This window comes from Cantharellus anzutake, assembly GCF_015039405.1.
Source record: "Cantharellus anzutake strain C23 chromosome Unknown EI90scaffold_7, whole genome shotgun sequence".
Classification (NCBI taxonomy): Eukaryota; Fungi; Basidiomycota; class Agaricomycetes; order Cantharellales; family Hydnaceae; genus Cantharellus; species Cantharellus anzutake.
Genome location: NW_024066957.1, coordinates 1,022,021 through 1,041,079, shown reverse-complemented (window position 1 = coordinate 1,041,079; position 19,059 = coordinate 1,022,021). Strand labels below are relative to the sequence as shown.

Sequence of the window (19,059 nt, the reverse complement as noted above, 5' to 3'; positions counted from 1 at the left end):
ACAAGCAAGCGTCGAACAAGCTATGTTTCCTTCGCCTGCAGATGATATTCCTTACGCCCAATAACTAAACCTGATACTTGACCCGAGGATCATGCCAATCATTGGCTGTGTTTCAATTCGGAAATGACGGGAAAACTGAGTTAGTTTTATCCCTTCAGTTCATCGGACCTTGTTTTGACCGGTCAGCGGCTAAATCACACTTTTAATAGCTGCCCATCACCAACCCTATTCGTTTCCCACCTACTTCTTCCTGCCCGTCGTCGCTACCTGAGTCTATGGCACCCAACAAGTTTGACATCCACCGTACCCCGGGTCAGAAGCCTGGCTTGAACCAAGGCGATACGCCTTCGGATCTATCAAACATCAACACCAACGTTCCCAAGCGTCAATTAGAGGGTGCGATGCTGACCTTCGACAGTTTTGTTCGAAATGGGAAATACTTTGGTGTGGAAGCTGTTGGGAAGCACCTGGTGTCGACGGACATGTCATTCGGCGATGAAGAGGATAAACCTGATGTCCCTGATGACAAGAATAAACACTCAAGGATGAAGTTTGCCGCTAACATCGATGTATCGAAAGGTATGTCGTTAATGTTTTGGAACTGAAATTTGTATGTTTTATCTATTTTTTTTTGATGTACAGATATGTGCAATAAATTTGGAATAATGCACGGTGTACGTCTCACTGGAAAACAACTTGTTATTTTCCTACTCAATAATGGGTTGTCACAGGCTTGTGTCGCCTATTTGATGGACACGTAAGCACCACTCGCATGCTTTGAAGGGAAAAATGTGACGACCTGCATAATGTTAGGGTTACTACTGGTGCACTCGTTTCGTTAGAAGGGCCGCCACGAGTCTCCCTGAGTCTTAACATCAGTTTTTACCGTCCCATCCCAGTGTAAGGTCCAATAGGCTTGGTGCCAAAATATCTCACGGTATCCACTTGCAGGGGATCAAAAATAAGACTGGTAGCATACACTACATCGGTTGGGAGATCTATTGCGCATACTCGGGGAGAGGTATATCATCAATGATTCCTTTGGTTCATCACCACCTTACCTTGATATAGATGTGGGACCTCAAGAAGTCTACTTTGCTTGCCAGCTGCACTCACACGATGGTTGACCCTAAGAGTGACAATCCGCCACCAATCGCTAAGTCGAAGTTATAGATTATGGACGTTAGATACGGGATGAGCGTTTCCATCTACCGGGTCTGCGAGAGAGATCCCGCGGATTCAAACGGAATGTATCAATATTTCTTATGGACGAACGAGCTGTACGTTCTTTTCATTCGGTACAGTTCATTATCCATTGCAATTACGAAGCCTTCGAAGCATGTAACAATGGATAAGAAAGTGTAGTGTCGTGGTCCTAATTGCGGTGCATAAATCGGCGCTTGGTAAATGCCATCCACCATTTGCTTGGCTTGTTCGTTCCGTCAGTATACAAGCGCTCTACGAGCCGTGAGGCGAGTTCCTGGCGAACCTGTACAAGATACGATCTAAGATAATCTATGGGGACGAAGGAAGCATTTATCTTTATCATTGCATAAGTGCCATGAGCCAACTCACCACCATCGATCCTGCTCGCCGGTGGCGCATAATGCGAATTCAGCGGAAACCCCGCGTCACCAGGAAGAGGGAAATTATCCACTGCAAGTGTATTGAGCAATTTGGACGCCTCAAGTTGCGTGGGCAAGGATTTAGCTGCAGCGATCTTGGAAAGGCAGTCGGATATGAAGAGGATGAGAACTATGAGGAGACGGTCGGCCGGCCTTTGATTTCGAAGTTGCGGAAGAGAGAGTTTGCGCGAAACAAATCGAGAGTTTCATCGATGATGTCAGGTTGGGTTTCGTCCGCTGTGGGGGCATTACCATTGAGGGATGGGATGATTGTCAAGAAAATTGTGTGTACCAACGAGAGGCGCGGGTCCACGAATTTTGGTCTTGATCGACAGCAGCGCCGTGTTGCCAACTGTTCTTACATCTGGATCATCATTGAAGGAAGAGTGGTACGCCTGTTAGTCTCGGAAATTAGCTCGACTTTCCGGTAATCCATATGCCGTTCTGGCTCACAGGCATCGCTGATCGTGGAATGGCGGATTCGGAAGCTCGATTTGGATAATGGAAATATCACGTGTTGATTCCCACGGTTTTAGGGCTTGGCAGTTGACGCGGGGTTGACGTGGGGCTCGAGATAACACGCAAGGACTTGTAGGCCTGCTCAAGACCGGAATTTACCATTGGTTGGAATCCCTATTTTCCGAACACTTGCTACGATGTCGAACGGTGGGGCCGAGGACCAAGTGTCGCTAGTGTCTTCCAGGAGTATCAACCCATCGGCTGATACGATCACCAGTACGCCCTTTCGGGGACCTCTACACAGGTTTTTTTTATGATAATTAACCGGTTTTTTCTGCCCTTTTTCCAGAAATCGTGAGGCGTATTCGTGCTTTGACACTTAAGTTGCTCCCTCTGGAAGTCGAGTCCGATGTTCTTAACGATCCTACGTCAGTTCGCGCTTTCCATTCAAACCGTGCGCATGAGATTAACCCTATTTTTCTGCTTTCAGCTCACGGGCCATCACTCAGGAGGTCATCAAAGCTTATTCGGAGGCGGCGGGTGACTTCCGAGACGCTGTATGTGCCCCCTCCGTCGATACCAGACCGTTCTGACTTCAGATTTCCTGCGCCGACTTCGCCGCTGTGCTTTCCAACCTCGTGCATAGCTTCCATATTGTCTTCTTCGAGCACGTTGGCTGTTCATTTGGGATGCGGACCACAATCCGGCTGATTACGGTGAGAACATGGGACGCGCCGCTGCATGCGAAATACTGGCACGCCGAGTCGTACATACATATGATTCGGATAGGCTTAATGCCATAATGTCGAAACGGTACAAACATCTGGAATGGGATGGAGACGAAAGTTCGCTTGCTTCGGCCCTGGAATTAGCCATTGACCAGCATTGGCAAGTATTTGTTAAATGGGCCTTTTCTTAAGCTGCACTAACTGTTATCGCCTGCAGTACAATATTTCTCTCTTCTAGCGAATCTCAGTTTGGTGCGGACCTCTTTTCAGATATTGATGGTCGGCCGAACGGCTCATAGAACCCCGTAGTTGTTAATAGCTTGTGGAGGGGGGACTGGGTTCAGAGGAACAACCCCGATCACGAAATTTACTGTGAGCCTGTATCCACTCCATTAGCCCAAGCTTTCTAATCGAATCATCAACAGACTTGCCGTACGATCAAGTTCGCATGAGCGAAGGTCATAGGCATTTGGACCCTTCGAGGCTGGGTGTTCCCAGGTAGATAAAAGTCGCCCCCGTTGCTTCCGCTCTTGTTTGACCGCACCTAGGTATCAGAGTTGGTTTAGAATGCTCATCTGGGTCTTTTTCCTTTTGTTTACTCTCATGCTGGTATGTGCCACTACCTGTGAGTGCGCGACTCATGGGGTTACTTGTTCGTAGTGCAACAACCTATCGAGCATTCCGCAAATTCGCTGCAGAGTTTCGATCCATGGGAGGTGATTCTCTATTTTATGACTCTTGCTTACACTATCGAAGGTGAGTTGTGACTCATTTTGGTACATTTCATCGGAATGACGACATTTCGGGGCAGACGTTTATAAGGTGCGACCGCGCCCGCATTCATTTACGATGTCGTTCCAAGTATGTCAACACATTGCAATCAGATATACAAAATATTTCGCTTCTTCACCTGGAAGGTGCTCGGCTTCTGGAACATGATCTCACTTCTTACGGATGCCCTCCTCGTCGCCGCATTTTCTTTGCGTGTAGCTGGCTTGGCCAATTCCAATAGCGACCAACAGGCATCCCACAAGTTGAAGAGTTTCCAGATTTTGGCCTGTGTCGCTCCTTTGATTTGGTAAGCCTTTCTGTGACCATTGAGGCGTAGCGCTATTATAATACGTTTACTCGCGATTGCACAGGATGAGTGAGTGGGTTTAACATTTCTAATGGTGGTCAGAATAACCGATTATCTCAATTCTGGCAGAACTCATCACTGTACTCGATGGATTTAAATATGTTGGGACAATGCAGATATGCGTTTCACGTATGCTCCAGGAGTCAGGGATATTCTTGGCTGTCAGTCACTTTGAGGCGGACCTCCGAATGCGGCTTACGAACACATCATGGATTTTTAGTTATTGTCCATCTTGGGTATCGGGTTTGCGCAGAGCTTGTATGCGTTAGATGCTGCGGACGGACACACTGAACACGGCTCACTGGTAGACTTTCCTTGTTCTAGGCCCTTTCATGACGCATGTTGATGCAGTGCATATTCAGGTTTTCAACACATTGATCCAGGCTTTGCTTCAGTAAGAGCGGTCCGGGTTTAGGCATCAGACTCCTGACTCAGCAATTCACCCAGGTCTCCCGACTTTGACAAAGCGGGGAACGCCATTGGCCTAACTCTTTATTACTTGTGAGTGCGGTTATGCAGCCGTAAATAAAGTGCATATATGAAATCGGATTGCAATGGTGCAGGTGGTCAGCGACCGTCACTGTGATTCTTCTCAACATCCTCATTTCGCTCTTCTCATCTGCGTATGATGATGTAAGCCCTTCCTTCTTTTACGTCCCATGAAGAATTCAGAGTTCGGATAGGTTACAAAAGACGCCGCGGCAGAATACCTTGCCTTCTTTGGTAGGCAGTCATAAATTCCGAATTCAAGTATAATGCTAGAAATTTACCTGATCCGTATAGCCGGAAAGACCGTTGGTAGGTCGATGCTCTTCTGACGTGAGCTACTCAACCGTTCACATGCAATTCACAGAAATGATTCGCGCACCAGACGACTATGTTTTCCCTGCTCCTTTCAATCTGATCGAAGGGATTTTCGTTGTTCCTTTCGAGTAAGTGAGATGATTTTGCCACTGTCTTACTTACCAATCACCATGACAGGCCCATGCTTTCCAAGCAGGACTACGCCAAGGCAAGTGGTTCTATATAATATCTGTGATGTGCTGATACCTCGAAACAGCTTAGTCGAACGGTCATGCTCATAACTTTCTGGCCCGTCCTTTTCTCTATCCACCTCTTTGAGACTCATCTCGATTTTAAAACCAATCGGTACTTCCGCCAGTTTTTCATGGTGGGGGATGATGGCGAGGAGGATGATCCGACCGTTCAGGACCCAGCCGTCGAAGGAGAGGAGGGCGACCTGCAAATCAGCCGAGTCCCATTTGAGAAGCTTTTGTCATACTTCCCAAACACTCATCAGGTAGGGAGAGAGCCCGTTGAGTCCATGATTTATCACTCATTGTCTTGCAGTCCACAGAGGCCGCCATTATTGGGGAAATTCGTGCACTTCGGGAGAAAGTTGAAGAATTGGTAAGGATTGCAGCACGGGAGGGGAAGGTAGACTAGGCACAATAGTTCTGCTGTGTTGGTCTAGAGACGAGCGGAGCGACAGACCCTGTGTTTTTCTTTACCTCCCGAAGTGTGACAAAACAAAGATTCACGTAACTGTCACGATGATGACACTCTCTCTCATCACGTGCCCTCGGTGGCTCGGATTCCCCCGCCTGCAAGTGGAAGCTGGGTGCGAGACAACTGGACGCAATGCCGAGGTCTACGGCCAGTTCAGAGCCCCTATCTTCCCCACCACCATCCCCGCTCCCTAAGAGAAATGTCACTACCAGCGCACCTACTTCAGCTGCTGCTTCCAAGCCAACTGGCTTGGATTCGGGGTCTGAATTGACCGACCTCTCAGACGAGGAAGACAAGCTACAAGACGAACGGGACGACGAAGACGAGGAGGAAGAGGTAGGAGAGGAGGAGGTCGAGGACGACGAGGGAGAGGACGAGGAAGAGGACGAGGAGGATGAGGAAGAGGAACGTGAACCCAAGCGCTCGCCTCAAGGTACGTCCCGACGGCGCAGCGGAGGTCTTGTCCCGGCCCCGATGTGGGACTGGGCGTACAAAAAGACCAAACCGAGCTCAAGACGAAGCGTTAGTTCCACCCACCCCCCAACCACCAACACAGATGCTAGAGCTTCGTTGAGTCCCCGTCTGTCCAACCGTGATCGCGCGGACTCGGGTGCCTCCTCGTCCTCTACAGAACCGCTTGCTCGCACCTCCCTACAACATCTGTCTCGTCACCCTGCTAAAACCTCTGTTTCAGACGATGAGGAAAGGAAGATGTCGACACTGCGGGCGCCGGTGTTGACGATGTCGACGTCGACGACGAGGAAGATGACAACGGCGTGGAGGATGCGAAACCAATTGCAACGGATGGTGATGATGACGACGAGAAAAGCGCGAGAGATGAAGAGGACGAAACAATGGACGATCCACCTCCTGCCACGGACATACGTCGTTCCGCGTCGCGAACTCCTGCCCTGGAAGATGGTTCCGATGATGATGATGATGACGCCATTTCTATCGCGTCGGACACCAGTCTTGACATTGAATGGGCGACTCAGGTGGAACCGACGCGGCCATATCCAAACGAAGACGACTCTAGGGACTTTGCATTCCTACCCCGTCACATTGCCATTGCCCGCAGACTTCTCTTGGATCGCGATACTGCACGGAAGAATGGTGAAGAGGTCGAGGAGCCTACCATCAACGACGCCTTGGACGCAGCGCGTAAATTGGCACAGGACGAAACTGACATTCTCGCCCCAAACCTGTTTCCCGGTGCCACCTCGGCTCCTCCGGGCGTGGAAAATCAGGGGGAAACTCCTGATGATCAGCTGAAGGATGAGCCCGTCGAGGATGCTGAAGATGCCGAAGTTGAGGTTGAGGGTGAACAAGACCCGGAGCTGAGGGTAGACGAGGATGAAGATGTAGAAGACGCTGATGAGGCCCTGGAAGTAGATGCAGAGGGTGACCTTCAACCTCCCCAACGTGCAGAGGCTTTGGCTATGCTCGCTGAAATCGAAGTCAAATTTGCTATTCTTCGAGAGCGTATATATCTGGACAAAATGGAAGAAGCGGCCCGGGAAGAGGCTATGATTCTCAACGAGGCGCATCCCGAGCTGCTTCATTTTCTGACCGTACTCTCGGAGCGGAAGGAGAGGCGCTTGGCGCTTGCTTCTCAACGACGTCAGTACGAGGAAGAGTTCATCCGTAAACGCCGAAAAGACGAGGAGGAGTCTGTTTGGAGTTGGTGGCGTGTCCAGAAAAATGGGCTTCGTGATACTATGGTTGCGGAAGCGAATGGAAAGCGTAGGCGACTGGAGCGCGAGAAGCGGAGCTTGGAAAGTCGCCTAGGCGGTATGTACCTGTCTTTCATTTTTAGAGATGTTAACTAACAAATGAGTCTATAATCAGTTCGTACACCATCTATCCCAGCCAATACTTATATCCCACCCGCCCAATCTATTCGTCAGATAATCAAAAACTACCATCGTCCTATCAACAATTCCGACATAGTATTGAACACTGCTCTCCCTGCTCTTCCTACCCTCACCGACCAGGAAATTTCTCAAGATCTCGATAAGTTACTGAGCGTTAAGCCACCACCATCACGAAAACCTAGCGAGATTTCAAATTATGCCTCATACCCGATGCCACAGGAGCCAATGCCAGAGTACGTTTACGACTCCGATCTATACAATGGAGGATATTACTCCATCGCAAATTTCTCCAGTGCAGCCAATCACGCTCATATACGATCTCCACCTCCAACACGTCCAGATGCCAACTCCAGCAATCCTAGCTCCAGTTCGAGAGCGTACGCCTCCACCGTGAGCAATCATGTAGCAAGCGCACAACAGCATCCATCGGCCGCATACTCCCCGTCTCCACACACGCGCAACTACAATACCCAATATCCTCAACCCCCCTCCAATGCTTCACATCACTACTCGGGATCCATTGTTCCAAGAAAGCGATCACCATCGCCAAATCGCGCCGTACAAATGGCGGGATCTACTACAAACAAAAGTTGGGACGATGGGCACAAAAGGAAGGTCCCTCGTTTAGGTCCGGAGCCGATGGAGCATATGCATGATTGGGCATACCCACCAGTGCCGGAGTCATCTCGACGTAACCAGCGACATCCTCATAGGGTGCACGCAGATCACTCCTATGATTCCGTTCCTCCAGACCTTCGAGATCGGTCATCCGTTGCTCCGACTCGAGCTTTGTCTGACTATTCACCAGACCGGTATCACACTTCCAGTCTTCCCCCAGAGCTTGCTGATACTGGAGCCTGGACTAACAATAGGCGAGATATTCATCCTCATCGACGGGATGACAGTTATTCATTGCAATTCTATCAACCAAATCCACCACCTTCTCGGCCTCCCTCTCAACCTGCACGACCTCCATCCCCTTCGCACAGGCGTAATTCAGGCACTATCCAGGGCTACAGCCTCCGAGTTCCACCTCAAGACGCACCCCCCTGCCCCCCGCTTCGAACGTTGTACCAAGTTCGCCATCTCTTGTTGCGTTGCGGAAGACAGGCTCAACCTCACCAGTTCTTAATAGGCTCCCGTCAAATGCCGCTTCTCCAGCACCAAGTACTGTAGTTTCCACTTCAGCAAGTAAAGTTAAACCCTCGTCTCCCGCCATCGTTTCCCCATTTCCCTTGCTGCCTCCACTACCCAGTGGTGGCTCGTATGCGATGTTCACACCTTCAGGTCCCCAGATTCCCGGTGTTGGGAGTGGTAGTGGTCCTCCGAGACCGGCTGCTGTTCCAACACCTCATCCTGTCTCTGTAGAATGAAAAATTTGTATTTGTGTGCTTCGGTATTAGACCTGTTTCCATACATCATTATCAATCACGCTGGTGCGGCATCTTCCGTGCGTTGGCACTTGACCTCAACGTGCTTTCGCCAAATGCCTAAAATACGTACTAATCGAACAAAGAAGCCCCCAGAGGGCTTTGAGGAGATAGAAAGTGTAGGTCAGCACAGCTATGGAACTTCTTGGTGCGACTGATTCTGGTTGTGGTAGATTCTGGATGACTACTCTAAGAAGATGCGAGATGCCGAGAATGAGAGCCACGAGGGAAAGCGCAAAGCCGAGTCCCTCTGGCCTATTATGCGTATATCACATACGAGGTCAAGGTATATCTATGAGTTGTATTACAAGCGCGAGGCGATATCCAAGGGACTTTATGACTGGCTGTTAAAGGAGGGATACGCTGATGCAAAGTGAGTTTAATGCCCACGAAGGAGGGATAATTGTTGACAAAATCAATCTACAGTCTCATTGCGAAATGGAAGAAGCCTGGGTACGAGAAACTCTGCTGCGTACGGTGTATCCAAACGAGAGTAAGTCGAGTGATCCTTATCGTCATTTGAAGTCGCTGAGGCTTTCAATAGGATATGAACTTCCAGGGTTCTACATGCATCTGTCGCGTTCCTAAGGCTCAAGTGAAGAAGGGAACGATCGTCCAATGCGTTCATTGCGGTAAGAGTTCTCCCTTGAGCACTTGCATGTTTTCAGTTAATGTCCCAATTCTGCAGGCTGTCGTGGGTGTAGCTCTGACTCGTGAACAAAATTCCCCGCGTATTTTGAACCGAACATCTGCGATACCTCCAACCCCCACCCACACTTCTGTACACCAAATACCTTGTGTTGTTTATTGCCCAACTTGACATTCAGAGAGGCGAGGGAGAGATGCTCTTTTGGAGAGTTTGTGTGTTCGCATTTCCTCACAGGGACAATCATTTCGCAGTAGTCTTTGGATCGCATTGACGCCCGTCGGGTTCTACCAGCTCTTATTCTGCGCAAGCTTGTTCTCCAAGAGAGTCTTTTCGAGGCATCATAGTTCGTAACCTGGTGTAACTACCGCCTAGAGCCCAGCCCTCCGAGCTTGGAGGAAACATTGATGACCACTAATCACCAAATGTATGCGTAAGTGTTATTACGTAATGTTATTCAATGGGGGGGGTCATTACCAGCGGGGCTAACCGAATATGTGCTGAACCTTCCAATCACAATGAAACCATCTGGATGCCGTTCATCAGAGCACATGTGGTATTACCTAAAGGGCATGCTGCCATCTATCTCCGCCCTACACTCCCAGCACATTGGCATTGTCGTGAAGTCGCGAAAATCACTACTGTTAGACGCATACATAATGCAGAACAGACAGCACCTGAGCCCCCATTGACTGCGAAGAAGCAGCTCGCACGTATTCGAGACCATCTTCGGAATGGCGACTATGCTCGAGCATTCGGCGCCATCCTCAAGCCTCCTTCTGACATCAACAGTCTCTCGCCATGGTACGAAAAGTGCATTGCTTTTCTGCTCTCACGTGGTGAAGTCTCCGTGGCTACGCGAGTTGTGATCAAGGCCCTTGAGGAAAGGAGCCCGCTTCGCAGCCGTACTCTTCGCAGTGTTTTAGGAGCAGCAGCCCATGCCTGTTACCAGGCTTGGCCTGCCGAAGGGAAAGAAGCTGACTCGGAAGAAAAGCCCATCATAATCGAACAAAGTATAAAAAGCTTTTACATTCTTCATCAGAAGCTGCTGGAGACCCGAACTCGAATCGAGCTGCTGGACTGGCTCACCAAATACGTCAATGACAATGATTTGGACTGGTCTGGAAGCGCTGCCATAACTTCCATCTTCATTCGTGCATCAGTAATCTCGGATGGGTACAAATCTGCGTATCGCTGGTTCCATCGCTTCCGTCGACATTCTAATCTAGGTGACGAAGATGCGCTAGCACGAGCCGATCCTTACGTTGCGCTCATGTCGTCTCGGGCCCGCACACATCCATTAGATTTCGCTTTTCAGCAGAGGATGCTGAGGATGCTGATTAAGGATCGGGTTATGCCAACCTTGCCTGTTTTCAATATCTCAATGTCCGCAGCTGGACGCGCCAACCAGCCCCGTATTGTCTATGATCTTTATTTCCTCATGAGGATGCATGCTCCCCACCTCATCCCTGATTCTTTTACATTCGCTACTTTGTTCAAAACCATGGACCGCTTCAGTCCCGTTTCGCGCCACCCTAAACTCCCACATGCTCGCCATATTTTCCGCCATCTTATCGATACTCACCTGTTCCTCGCATATGGAGATCCCACAGTGAGGACCCGGACATTGACTGTTTCAGTTTTAAACGTCGGGCTTCGACATTTCATGCGAGTCCGACAGTACAGTGCCGCTCTTGTGGTGTTGCGCTGCCTTGAGTTGTGCGAACTTGTTCCCAACAGACGTACAGAATGGATCATCAATTCCTTCATACTCAGACGCATAAACGGGGAACTCTACGCTGGTTATCCCTTCGAATATGGTTCAGATCCAAGTCGACCAACGTGGGCTGAACTTTTCACGGAGACAATTCTCCACACACCTTTTCGAGAAAATCTTGTTAGCAATCCAGACGCCACAAGTTACGACTGGTGTGGTTTTTCGAGGGATCGAACAGCAATCGAGAACCGATTGGAAGCAAACTTGTTCGCACTCGTTAAAGTGAATCGACCAAATCCCAATGCAGGATCCCGCCATAAAGCGGTAGGAGGAACCGTGACGCGAACTCTAGCCTCCGACAAAGAGTCACGGAGCCAAGCTGAAGAGGCAGCAGATGGAGGTGAAAGAGTTGACGTGCCATTGGATTTATTGATTAGCACTGTGCGGAATTGTGCGATAGCGGAAGCCGGCATTCGCCCATCATCTCAGACACAAACGCAACGTGATGCAACCATTAGGCGTCTCATGCTCGAGAAAGATCGAATTATGTTCCCGCGGAAACCTGGAGGGAGAATGCGGAAACATCCTTTTCGATTGCCAGTCCTGGGTTTGGACGAAATAGCGGATGGGTTGCAAGGTGGATTAGTTGATATTGATAACAAAGACGAATATTACGATGAGTTAGATGGCCAAACGATATAATAATTACAGTGCTCCTGCACTCAGAAGAATCGCCACCAGATGAATATTACGAAGATGAATGCAAATGCGCCTACAGGCGCCCATTGTCGCAGCATGGCGTGCAAGTTGATGTCGCGGGAAGCTCTGCGATATTTCTCCGACTCGGTGCGAAGTGAAGACGAAAGGTGTGACATTTCTGGTTCAAGCATACTATTGTCAAACGATAATACCGCAACGATGCCAAATCAACCTACTGTCAAGGCTGTCGCCTCGCCACAGGAGTTCTTCCATGTTTTTCGTCATGATACGGGTTACATCTTGCAAGTCCGAATTCAAACGATCCAGATTCGATTCAGCAGCGGCTGTCCGAGTGTCCTGGTACAATCGTGCCGTTTTCTGCATAAAGGTATCTGCAATGGGGGCGGAATTAGTGTCTCCCCGACCCTCATAGAGCAAATAAACACGTACCAAAACCCACGAAAGCGTACGGCTTCCGTGTGGTTTCCACTTTGGGCCCATACACTGTCAGAAATTCTTTCGAGAGCTCATCTAAATATGAGAAAGCAAGCCTTCTTGGATAAGATTTCTCAGTTATAGTGAGGTATACGACATTTTCTGATATCAAATAACTTAACGTCCATCAAGTCAGCTTCAACGGCCCATGTCATAGGAACACCAGTGATATAATTGGACTCACTGCAGAGTATAAGGACCGCTTTCTATAGAGCATCTAGGCTCTGAATTTGGGGTGATGCGGCGAAAGATGAGCTTTGCTTGCTGCTTGTGCTCGTGGAGGGTTTGCTCAGTCTATTTAGGAGTGTGGTGTAAGATAACATACTCCAACACAGATTAAAAACATGCCTGTTCATCATCCGAACTGGCTGCCAGTGGTAAGGCATCGGAGGCCCTAGCAATAATGGTAGAGCGCACCATTCCTGAGACGCAATTGTTGCAACGTATGTGGGTCCTAAGATCACGTGTCTAGGCCATGTGTTCCTTTTCTGGCAGGTTGATGCCAGTTGCCACAAAATTAGACTCAACAGTGAACACTAACAGTCACAAGGCGGGATAGATAATTTCAGATCGGCATTGGGAGAAATGTCCGATTAATGTACAGCCATCACCCAAAACTGAATTTTCCTTCAGTGCTACAACTTGGATTACAGCTCGCCATGTGCCGGAGCATCATCTGGAAGTTCCTCTACATCGATTTTGAGATTGGATGCGGCGTCTGCGCCAGGGAGGTCATCAAAGAAGATCTGATCATCAAACTTGGGTGGTAAATCAGGGACTTTCTCATCCTCATCCAATTGCGCAGCCAGTTTTTTCGTTGCATCAGGATCAATCTTGACGGAATCGTCAACATCAGGAGCTGGTTTAACGGTAGTATCAGTTGGTGCGTGCTCTGAAACGCCAAGTGAGCGGCGGAGGACACGGTCGATGCGAGTGAAGAACCTGTAAAGAAGTGATTAGAACCTGAAAGGGATTTTTCTCTTCAAATCGCGCACTCATTCGAATTTTCCACTGCGAAGCCGGAGCGAACCAAAGCGCTGTCAATGAGAATCGAAATCACCTCAGTAACCTCAGCCTGAAGGTCTGAGTCCGTCTCCCCGCCTTCTGCAACGTCGTTGATCTTCTCCACCTTCTTCAACAAACCCTCAATGAGAGGAGACCGAGGATTTATCTCAAGAACTCTCTGCTTCTTAGCCCAATCGTGCATGATGTCCTGGTCCTCTTTGTTCCTTTTCTGTTGCGAGGCCATAAGTTTCTCCATATTGGCGGAGTAGCCAAACTGATCTGCGACGATGGCGCAGGCGCTGGTGACGAGGCGGTTCGAAATTACAACTGTCACAATTTGATGTCACAATTTGATTAATTTTTTTTAGAATATAAGGCTCACCATCCTTAACGATGCCAGTAGCTTTCTCCTTGATGAGGCTTAAGAGTGGCTTATATTTTTCTGCCTCAACCTGAAGCTCCGCTTTCTCCTCCTCAGGTGACTGGTCCTCATCTGTGCATGACAATGAACGTCAGAAAGACACAAGCGGTTGTATGCCGGAAACGCTCAGTGAGCTCACCTCCGAAAGTCAGCCCCTTTTTAGAAACATCCTGGAAAACAAGACCCCTTGGGAAATGCTCAGCTCGTCATTCAAACAAATAAGTTGAAACTGCTTACTTCCACTGGCGGAGATTCGAGATGAGGATTTCATCGATGGATTCATGGGCAAGGATAACTTCATAGCCCTGCGTAGAGACAACTGAGCACGGAGAGGCCGCTGGAATATGCAGTATTCCGAATACTCACACGAGCATGAAGCTTCTCAATGAAGACCGACTTCTTGAGAGTCCCAGGGTCTGAGCCAGCGGCGGCGAGGAAGAAGATTTGATTTTGTCCTTTCTTCTTCTTGGCCACATACTAATAACGCCAAACATGAGTCCCCTGTTCGACACCCTAAAATGAGGGATACACCGTACCTCATCCAAACTTGTCGAGTTTCTCAAGTTCGTGTTCCACCGCGTCAAACTGGCTATCTTCTGACGATCTTTCTGGCTCTCTACGGCTCCAAGTTTGAACGTTGGGCCAAAGACATCCATGATTTTCGCGTATTGCTCTGGGTCCTCCTCCGAGACACGCGCTAAGAGGGAGATGGTCCTGCTAACGAGAACATTCTTTATCCGAGACAGGAAGCGCCCAGACTGAAGAGTCTCGCGTGAAACATTGAGGGGTAGGTCATCGGCTACAAGTAAGAATGATTTGAGGCACCATTCATTTGGTTAACAAGGGTAGAGGCACTCACCATCAACCACTGCACGAAGCCACGAGATCCACTTTGGCAACGAAGCATCACCGAAGTCGCTTGTAATGAACACACGTTTCACCATAAGCTTCAGAGACCCAGCGGCAATCTTGCTGCTCTGCCAGAACTCAGTGTCCAAGTTGGGTGGGATGAAGAGCAATGCTTTGAAGGAAACGGAGCCGGCATCGCCCTTGAAGTGGTGAACGGCCAGGGGGTCGTTAGGATCTTTAAACGTAGAACGGAAAAAGTCGTCGTATTCGGTCTTGGAAACGTTCTTAGGGTCACTAAAACGAGTCCTTTAGTCACCGCAAGCCACCCGGCGAGTAAACATGCGTACCGTTGCCAAAGGGGGGGCTGGTCGTTCAGATGAACCCATTCTTCAGTAGTGACGTTCTTCATGGGCACGGTCAGCGGCTTCTCTTCCGTGGGCTCGGTCGTTCCCTCGACAACGTCTTCGATGGAATCTTCATCGTCCTCTGTATCTTTGACTGGCTCTTCCTCCTTTGGCTCAGTTTTGGCTCCGTTACCTGCTCAATGACAGCATCGAGGTCCGGAACTTCTTCGGTCTTGAAGTGGTGAAGGTAGATAGGATAAGACGTCGTGAAGGCAGAGTGTTTCTGACTGGTAAGCCGTTTAGACAAGTCGGTATGTCTTCCAAGAATGGAAAGTAAGCCCAGACATACACCAAGGACTTCAGCGTCTCAATATCTAAATACTCCGTTGCATCGCTCCTCATGATAAGCGTGATCTCAGTGCCACGCCCGAGGGTGTTTCCCCTCGGATCCGGATAAACAGTGAAATCGGTACCTTCTGAAGAGCTGAAAAGAGGCACCGAGTCAGGATGTGCCAATAAGCATTTCTGCGGTCTTGAGAGGCATACTTGCCTCAGAAAGACATTCTGGGTCGGGTCTGGATTCTCCTTAGTCGGGCCAGGAAGTGATGCGACGTAGACTTGATCAGCTACCAGGAATCTGGGGAAAGGGGGACACTGTGAGTATTAAATCATCCCAAGGCCGTGGAATAAGCTAACGCAGAATAGAAGCCAACACCGAATTGACCAATCAACGAGTTCGCGGATGAAGAATCAGTCTCAGCTTTCGTTAGGAATTCAGATGTTCCTGATTTAGCCAATGTTCCCAAGTTTGTAGCCAGTTCTTCCGCAGACATCCCGATACCAAAATCTATCCCAAATTTGTCAGCGCACTCACGAGGAAGAAGACAAAGGAAGTACCAGTGACGACAAGGCGACTCTTCCCATCTTGGTCCTCTTTGACAGCCTTGATAGAGATGTTCATTGGGTTCTCGATGTGGAAACCCTCTTTGAGGCTGGTAATGCGTAGTTTCTCAAGTGCATCATTTGCATTGGAAATAAGCTCCCTCAAAAAGACATCACGATGAGAGTATAAGCTGTTAATAACAATCTTGCGCAAACGAGCGACGTCGGACTTTGTGAAATGCCACTTAGTTTATCAGTGAATCGCACTTGGGAATTGCAAACTCACCTGATATCCGAATGACTTTTTCACGATGCCTTCAGCATCTTGAGCAGAAACGAAAACCGAAAGCAGAGATAAGGACAGGAGCGAGGCCTGCGATAGGAATCGCATTTTTGAACCTTTGGAACCTTTGGCTATACTTCTGGTCTACAGCACAAAGGAGGGATAAGAACAAAATGTGTTTTCAAACGGCTTGAATACAAAAATACATAGTTCCCTTACTTACTTAATTTGCATACGTGTCAATTGAATCACAATTTGTTGATGGAGCACTTGTCACAAACTACGTGGCGCCGCGAACCAATCAACTATCTATTTGGCACACTTTCATGATTCATCCCGCCATCCGTACTCGGATCCCAGGGATACATGAACCTTGAACCAAAAATTAGCGCCTCATTCAGTATACACGTGATGTGAAATCAGTATCACTCACTTCCGAAATTCCATGTACAAGTCAGTGCAGCGCTTCATCTATGGGCCTACGCCTGAAGAACGCATAAAAGCATGGCAGGCGGAGCTCAGGAAGCAGTCACGGCAGCTTGACCGAGACATGTCTAGGGCGAGTCGTAGTGAATTGTGCACTGAGAGTCATTGTCACGATTAACCCCTAGGGTATTCACAGCTGGACATGGAGACGGACAAGGCTCGGAAATCGCTGAAGCAACTCGCCAACAAAGGCGACGTCAAATCTTCGCGCATACTTGCCAAGGAGATAGTGCGCAGCAATAAACAGAAGGATCGGATGAGTGTCGCCAAGGCAAGGCTTGGTTCCATCGGGATTCAATTGCAGAACCAGCTTTGTGCGAGCTCTCGGCATCCTTGCTTCTATGCGATCTCTAATATTCGTGGATAGCCCTTTCAAAAATAACCGGATCGCTACAGAAATCTACAGAGATTCTCAAGCTCAGCAACGAGGCTATAAAACTCCCGCAAATAAGTGGTGTAATGCGGCAGATGAGCATGGAGATGACCAAGGTTCTTTTTTCCACCGTGTGGCCTGCTGTTCTGCATTGACACCTTCCGTGTGAAGGCAGGTATCATGGAGGAAATGGTCGACGACACATTAGAGGAGCTTGATCAAGACGAGGAGCTAGAAGAGGAAGCTAATGAGGAAGTCGACAAAGTGTTATTCGAGCTTACGGACGGCAAATTTGGAAAGGTTGGCGAAGTCAGTACTACTCTTCCGGTAAGTGCGCCTCCGTACAAGCCGTTACCTTTTTTACTTAAATGTACTCTAAGAATGAGGTCGAGGAGGAAGCCTTGCATGAGGAAGAGATGGACAGGATGCGTAGGCAATTAGAGGGACTAATAAATGGGTGAATTCTTTTGATTTATGCGTTGCACTTTTTGCCCTCCAACTCCAAGGGCTGCTATACCCTCACAAATGTAATACTTCCATGCAATTCCCATCCAGACGTAGATCCTAAACACTGAACTACCATTGATTTCTCAAGCTGGTCTACCCGTCACTGCTTCGATATGGTATCTGCTGCAATAATTTCGCAACCCCACTCTTTGAGTTCGTCAACGACTGTGTCCACTTTCGAAGGATCTACGGCTCTAACGGCATCCTCCACCACTAGCGTCTTGAATCCAAACTTGCGCGCGTCAATGGCAGTGAATTTAACGCAGTAATCTGTAGCAAGCCCTGTAATGATCACTTTCTTGATACCATGGGTGTGAAGTATCTGTGGGAGCGAGGTGAACTGTGTGTACTGGTTGTCGGCGAAACTAACAGAAAGAATTGGTACAAGAAATGGACCAAGTTCGGACAAGATACCCTGAGTACGCATCAACTGCAAGGTTCGTGCCCTGTCGAGGGAGTTCAATTCGTGAAGGTCAGAGGTGAGTTATTGCTAACTTTTCGAACGTATTGTACTCCTTCAATGGCGTCAAGTCTTTTCTGTATTGTCGGTTCAATCTCGCATCCCTGCGCAAGCGAGTCGCGTGAACGGCCATACCCAATGAGTTTAACCTAAGCTCACTTGAGTCCCTTGCACACAATGGTCGGGCCAGAGCATCTGGGGCGTGGTCGTAGCCTCATGTAATTTGGGGATGTCTCTCAACGTGAATGGCTGAGCCTTATGAGTTGACGCGAAAGAGACGTGCCCAGGAGGATGGTCTATTGCGGCAAAACGTCATCTCATGCACACATCAAACGTGCCCGCGCCTCACAGTCCTAAAAGAAACCCTTTTCAATTTAGTTGCCTAGTGGAGTGGCACACAGTCGACATACGAGGGTGGCAATTATAAGATCGAATACGCTTGGGTTTGATAGTAACTTGTGAATGACTGGAAGGATAGCACGGCCATTAGTGACGGCGAGAGATCCATCGGGTGGGAGGAAGTCATTCTGCACGTCAACAAGAATCAGGGCGGTAGCGTCAGTCTTATGGTCTGCCATGCTTGGCCGTTGAAAATGCTACAGCAACAATTTGAGCCTTGGTGCTTGTCCTATCGATTATGCGGGGATGTCCGAACTTAAGGAACCGCAAATGACGGCGTGCTCCGATGCGAATAGTGTAATAGGGAATCGCAAAGTATCGCGGCGTTAGGACATGGCATGAGCGTGTTGATGCACAGTATGGGCAGCGGTCCGCCGTGGCCTCGCTGAAGGGCAGCATGGGAAGTGGTCGTGCAGTCAACACAAACGAGATAACGATTGTCAGCGGGGAAAGGGTTGCGTCATTTGCTTATTTTATAATTTAAGCCAGGACGAGATCGCCTTCCAAACCGAGCTAGACCCACGCAGTGGACCATGACTCTTCTGCTTCGCCAGCATCGAATAATTCAGTCGATATAACAATATAACTAGAGATGGCATGAACTTCACGTGAACTGCGTGAACCAAAGTTCATGAACTTTCAGGGTCCAAGGAGGTCACACGAACCGTTTGTGAACCGTTCACAATCCGTTCATGAACATTATATTAGGTTACCTAATAGCTCGGGTCCA

General features: G+C 48.8%; 10 protein-coding genes across 10 annotated transcripts; 6 read left to right on the top strand and 4 right to left on the bottom strand.

The window, feature by feature from the left end:
* Position 1: 1 nt before the first annotated feature.
* Positions 2-1,401, top strand: EI90DRAFT_3040038 (HotDog domain-containing protein). Its single transcript, XM_039058991.1, has 7 exons — positions 2-139; positions 210-579; positions 643-674; positions 732-757; positions 814-900; positions 952-1,021; positions 1,072-1,401. The coding sequence occupies exons 2-7, from the start codon at positions 276-278 to the stop codon at positions 1,171-1,173; spliced, it is 621 nt and encodes a 206-aa protein (XP_038920888.1). The 5' UTR covers positions 2-139; positions 210-275; the 3' UTR covers positions 1,174-1,401.
* EI90DRAFT_3279464 (ARP2/3 complex) lies at positions 1,118-2,084 on the bottom strand (the record flags this gene model as incomplete). Its single annotated transcript, XM_039066670.1, has 5 exons — positions 1,118-1,515; positions 1,576-1,778; positions 1,820-1,862; positions 1,918-2,020; positions 2,079-2,084. The coding sequence occupies 5 exons, from the start codon at positions 2,082-2,084 to the stop codon at positions 1,376-1,378; spliced, it is 495 nt and encodes a 164-aa protein (XP_038920887.1). The 3' UTR covers positions 1,118-1,375.
* Positions 2,085-2,281: 197 nt separating this feature from the next.
* Positions 2,282-5,396, top strand: EI90DRAFT_3144233 (uncharacterized protein; the record flags this gene model as incomplete). Its single annotated transcript, XM_039065122.1, has 20 exons — positions 2,282-2,360; positions 2,434-2,516; positions 2,668-2,722; positions 2,753-2,972; positions 3,030-3,064; positions 3,122-3,184; positions 3,271-3,310; positions 3,361-3,421; positions 3,490-3,575; positions 3,675-3,890; positions 3,955-3,959; positions 4,020-4,111; positions 4,171-4,254; positions 4,313-4,344; positions 4,514-4,583; positions 4,634-4,673; positions 4,804-4,882; positions 4,932-4,962; positions 5,011-5,250; positions 5,301-5,396. 20 exons carry the CDS (start codon positions 2,282-2,284, stop codon positions 5,394-5,396), a joined length of 1,707 nt encoding a protein of 568 aa, XP_038920886.1.
* A 2,444-nt stretch (positions 5,397-7,840) lies between these two features.
* On the top strand, positions 7,841-8,750 carry EI90DRAFT_2441074 (uncharacterized protein). The gene is made up of 2 exons (XM_039053037.1): positions 7,841-8,410; positions 8,469-8,750. The coding sequence occupies exons 1-2, from the start codon at positions 7,986-7,988 to the stop codon at positions 8,704-8,706; spliced, it is 663 nt and encodes a 220-aa protein (XP_038920885.1). The 5' UTR covers positions 7,841-7,985; the 3' UTR covers positions 8,707-8,750.
* A 44-nt stretch (positions 8,751-8,794) lies between these two features.
* Positions 8,795-9,911, top strand: EI90DRAFT_3040033 (G10 protein). Its single transcript, XM_039058990.1, has 5 exons — positions 8,795-8,882; positions 8,937-9,136; positions 9,190-9,256; positions 9,308-9,395; positions 9,452-9,911. Exons 1-5 carry the CDS (start codon positions 8,820-8,822, stop codon positions 9,478-9,480), a joined length of 447 nt encoding a protein of 148 aa, XP_038920884.1. The 5' UTR covers positions 8,795-8,819; the 3' UTR covers positions 9,481-9,911.
* EI90DRAFT_2441042 (uncharacterized protein) lies at positions 9,676-12,024 on the top strand. Its single transcript, XM_039053036.1, has one exon. It carries the CDS (start codon positions 9,870-9,872, stop codon positions 11,826-11,828), a length of 1,959 nt encoding a protein of 652 aa, XP_038920883.1. The 5' UTR covers positions 9,676-9,869; the 3' UTR covers positions 11,829-12,024.
* On the bottom strand, positions 11,781-12,754 carry EI90DRAFT_3040031 (protein transport protein Sec22). Its single transcript, XM_039058989.1, has 5 exons — positions 12,669-12,754; positions 12,505-12,614; positions 12,276-12,436; positions 12,062-12,217; positions 11,781-12,003 (listed from the first exon to the last, which is right to left on the bottom strand). The coding sequence occupies exons 1-5, from the start codon at positions 12,738-12,740 to the stop codon at positions 11,849-11,851; spliced, it is 654 nt and encodes a 217-aa protein (XP_038920882.1). The 5' UTR covers positions 12,741-12,754; the 3' UTR covers positions 11,781-11,848.
* A 345-nt stretch (positions 12,755-13,099) lies between these two features.
* On the bottom strand, positions 13,100-16,307 carry EI90DRAFT_3279460 (uncharacterized protein; the record flags this gene model as incomplete). The annotated part of the gene is made up of 15 exons (XM_039066669.1): positions 16,108-16,307; positions 15,837-16,050; positions 15,636-15,786; positions 15,490-15,576; positions 15,289-15,423; positions 15,133-15,226; positions 14,943-15,112; positions 14,606-14,889; positions 14,283-14,545; positions 14,113-14,223; positions 13,984-14,051; positions 13,886-13,932; positions 13,708-13,818; positions 13,316-13,652; positions 13,100-13,262 (listed from the first exon to the last, which is right to left on the bottom strand). Coding segments are annotated over exons 1-15 (2,340 nt in total), but the record flags the coding sequence as incomplete, so codon positions are not given.
* A 366-nt stretch (positions 16,308-16,673) lies between these two features.
* On the top strand, positions 16,674-17,600 carry EI90DRAFT_3151598 (Snf7 family). The gene is made up of 4 exons (XM_039065734.1): positions 16,674-16,904; positions 16,958-17,079; positions 17,135-17,290; positions 17,344-17,600. The coding sequence occupies exons 1-4, from the start codon at positions 16,733-16,735 to the stop codon at positions 17,422-17,424; spliced, it is 531 nt and encodes a 176-aa protein (XP_038920880.1). The 5' UTR covers positions 16,674-16,732; the 3' UTR covers positions 17,425-17,600.
* EI90DRAFT_2967482 (uncharacterized protein) lies at positions 17,463-18,508 on the bottom strand (the record flags this gene model as incomplete). Its single annotated transcript, XM_039055601.1, has 5 exons — positions 17,463-17,835; positions 17,885-17,916; positions 17,966-18,034; positions 18,090-18,226; positions 18,337-18,508. 5 exons carry the CDS (start codon positions 18,506-18,508, stop codon positions 17,571-17,573), a joined length of 675 nt encoding a protein of 224 aa, XP_038920879.1. The 3' UTR covers positions 17,463-17,570.
* Between the last annotated feature and the right edge of the window lie 551 nt (positions 18,509-19,059).

Coding starts and splice junctions, on each gene's coding strand:
- EI90DRAFT_3040038 (XM_039058991.1), top strand. CDS start 276: ATGGCACCCAACAAGTTTGACATCCACCGTACCCCGGGTCAGAAGCCT. Junction 580..642: donor TAACATCGATGTATCGAAAG/GTATGTCGTTAA, acceptor TTTGATGTACAG/ATATGTGCAATAAATTTGGA. Junction 758..813: donor GTCGCCTATTTGATGGACAC/GTAAGCACCACT, acceptor GCATAATGTTAG/GGTTACTACTGGTGCACTCG.
- EI90DRAFT_2441074 (XM_039053037.1), top strand. CDS start 7,986: ATGATTGGGCATACCCACCAGTGCCGGAGTCATCTCGACGTAACCAGC. Junction 8,411..8,468: donor CGCTTCGAACGTTGTACCAA/GTTCGCCATCTC, acceptor AGTTCTTAATAG/GCTCCCGTCAAATGCCGCTT.
- EI90DRAFT_3040033 (XM_039058990.1), top strand. CDS start 8,820: ATGCCTAAAATACGTACTAATCGAACAAAGAAGCCCCCAGAGGGCTTT. Junction 9,137..9,189: donor GAGGGATACGCTGATGCAAA/GTGAGTTTAATG, acceptor ATCAATCTACAG/TCTCATTGCGAAATGGAAGA. Junction 9,257..9,307: donor TACGGTGTATCCAAACGAGA/GTAAGTCGAGTG, acceptor GGCTTTCAATAG/GATATGAACTTCCAGGGTTC.
- EI90DRAFT_2441042 (XM_039053036.1), top strand. CDS start 9,870: ATGGGGGGGGTCATTACCAGCGGGGCTAACCGAATATGTGCTGAACCT.
- EI90DRAFT_3040031 (XM_039058989.1), bottom strand. CDS start 12,740: ATGGTGCGCTCTACCATTATTGCTAGGGCCTCCGATGCCTTACCACTG. Junction 12,615..12,668: donor CCAGTTCGGATGATGAACAG/GCATGTTTTTAA, acceptor ACTCCTAAATAG/ACTGAGCAAACCCTCCACGA. Junction 12,218..12,275: donor GTACGCTTTCGTGGGTTTTG/GTACGTGTTTAT, acceptor CCCCCATTGCAG/ATACCTTTATGCAGAAAACG.
- EI90DRAFT_3151598 (XM_039065734.1), top strand. CDS start 16,733: ATGGAGACGGACAAGGCTCGGAAATCGCTGAAGCAACTCGCCAACAAA. Junction 17,080..17,134: donor TGAGCATGGAGATGACCAAG/GTTCTTTTTTCC, acceptor TTCCGTGTGAAG/GCAGGTATCATGGAGGAAAT. Junction 17,291..17,343: donor AAGTCAGTACTACTCTTCCG/GTAAGTGCGCCT, acceptor ATGTACTCTAAG/AATGAGGTCGAGGAGGAAGC.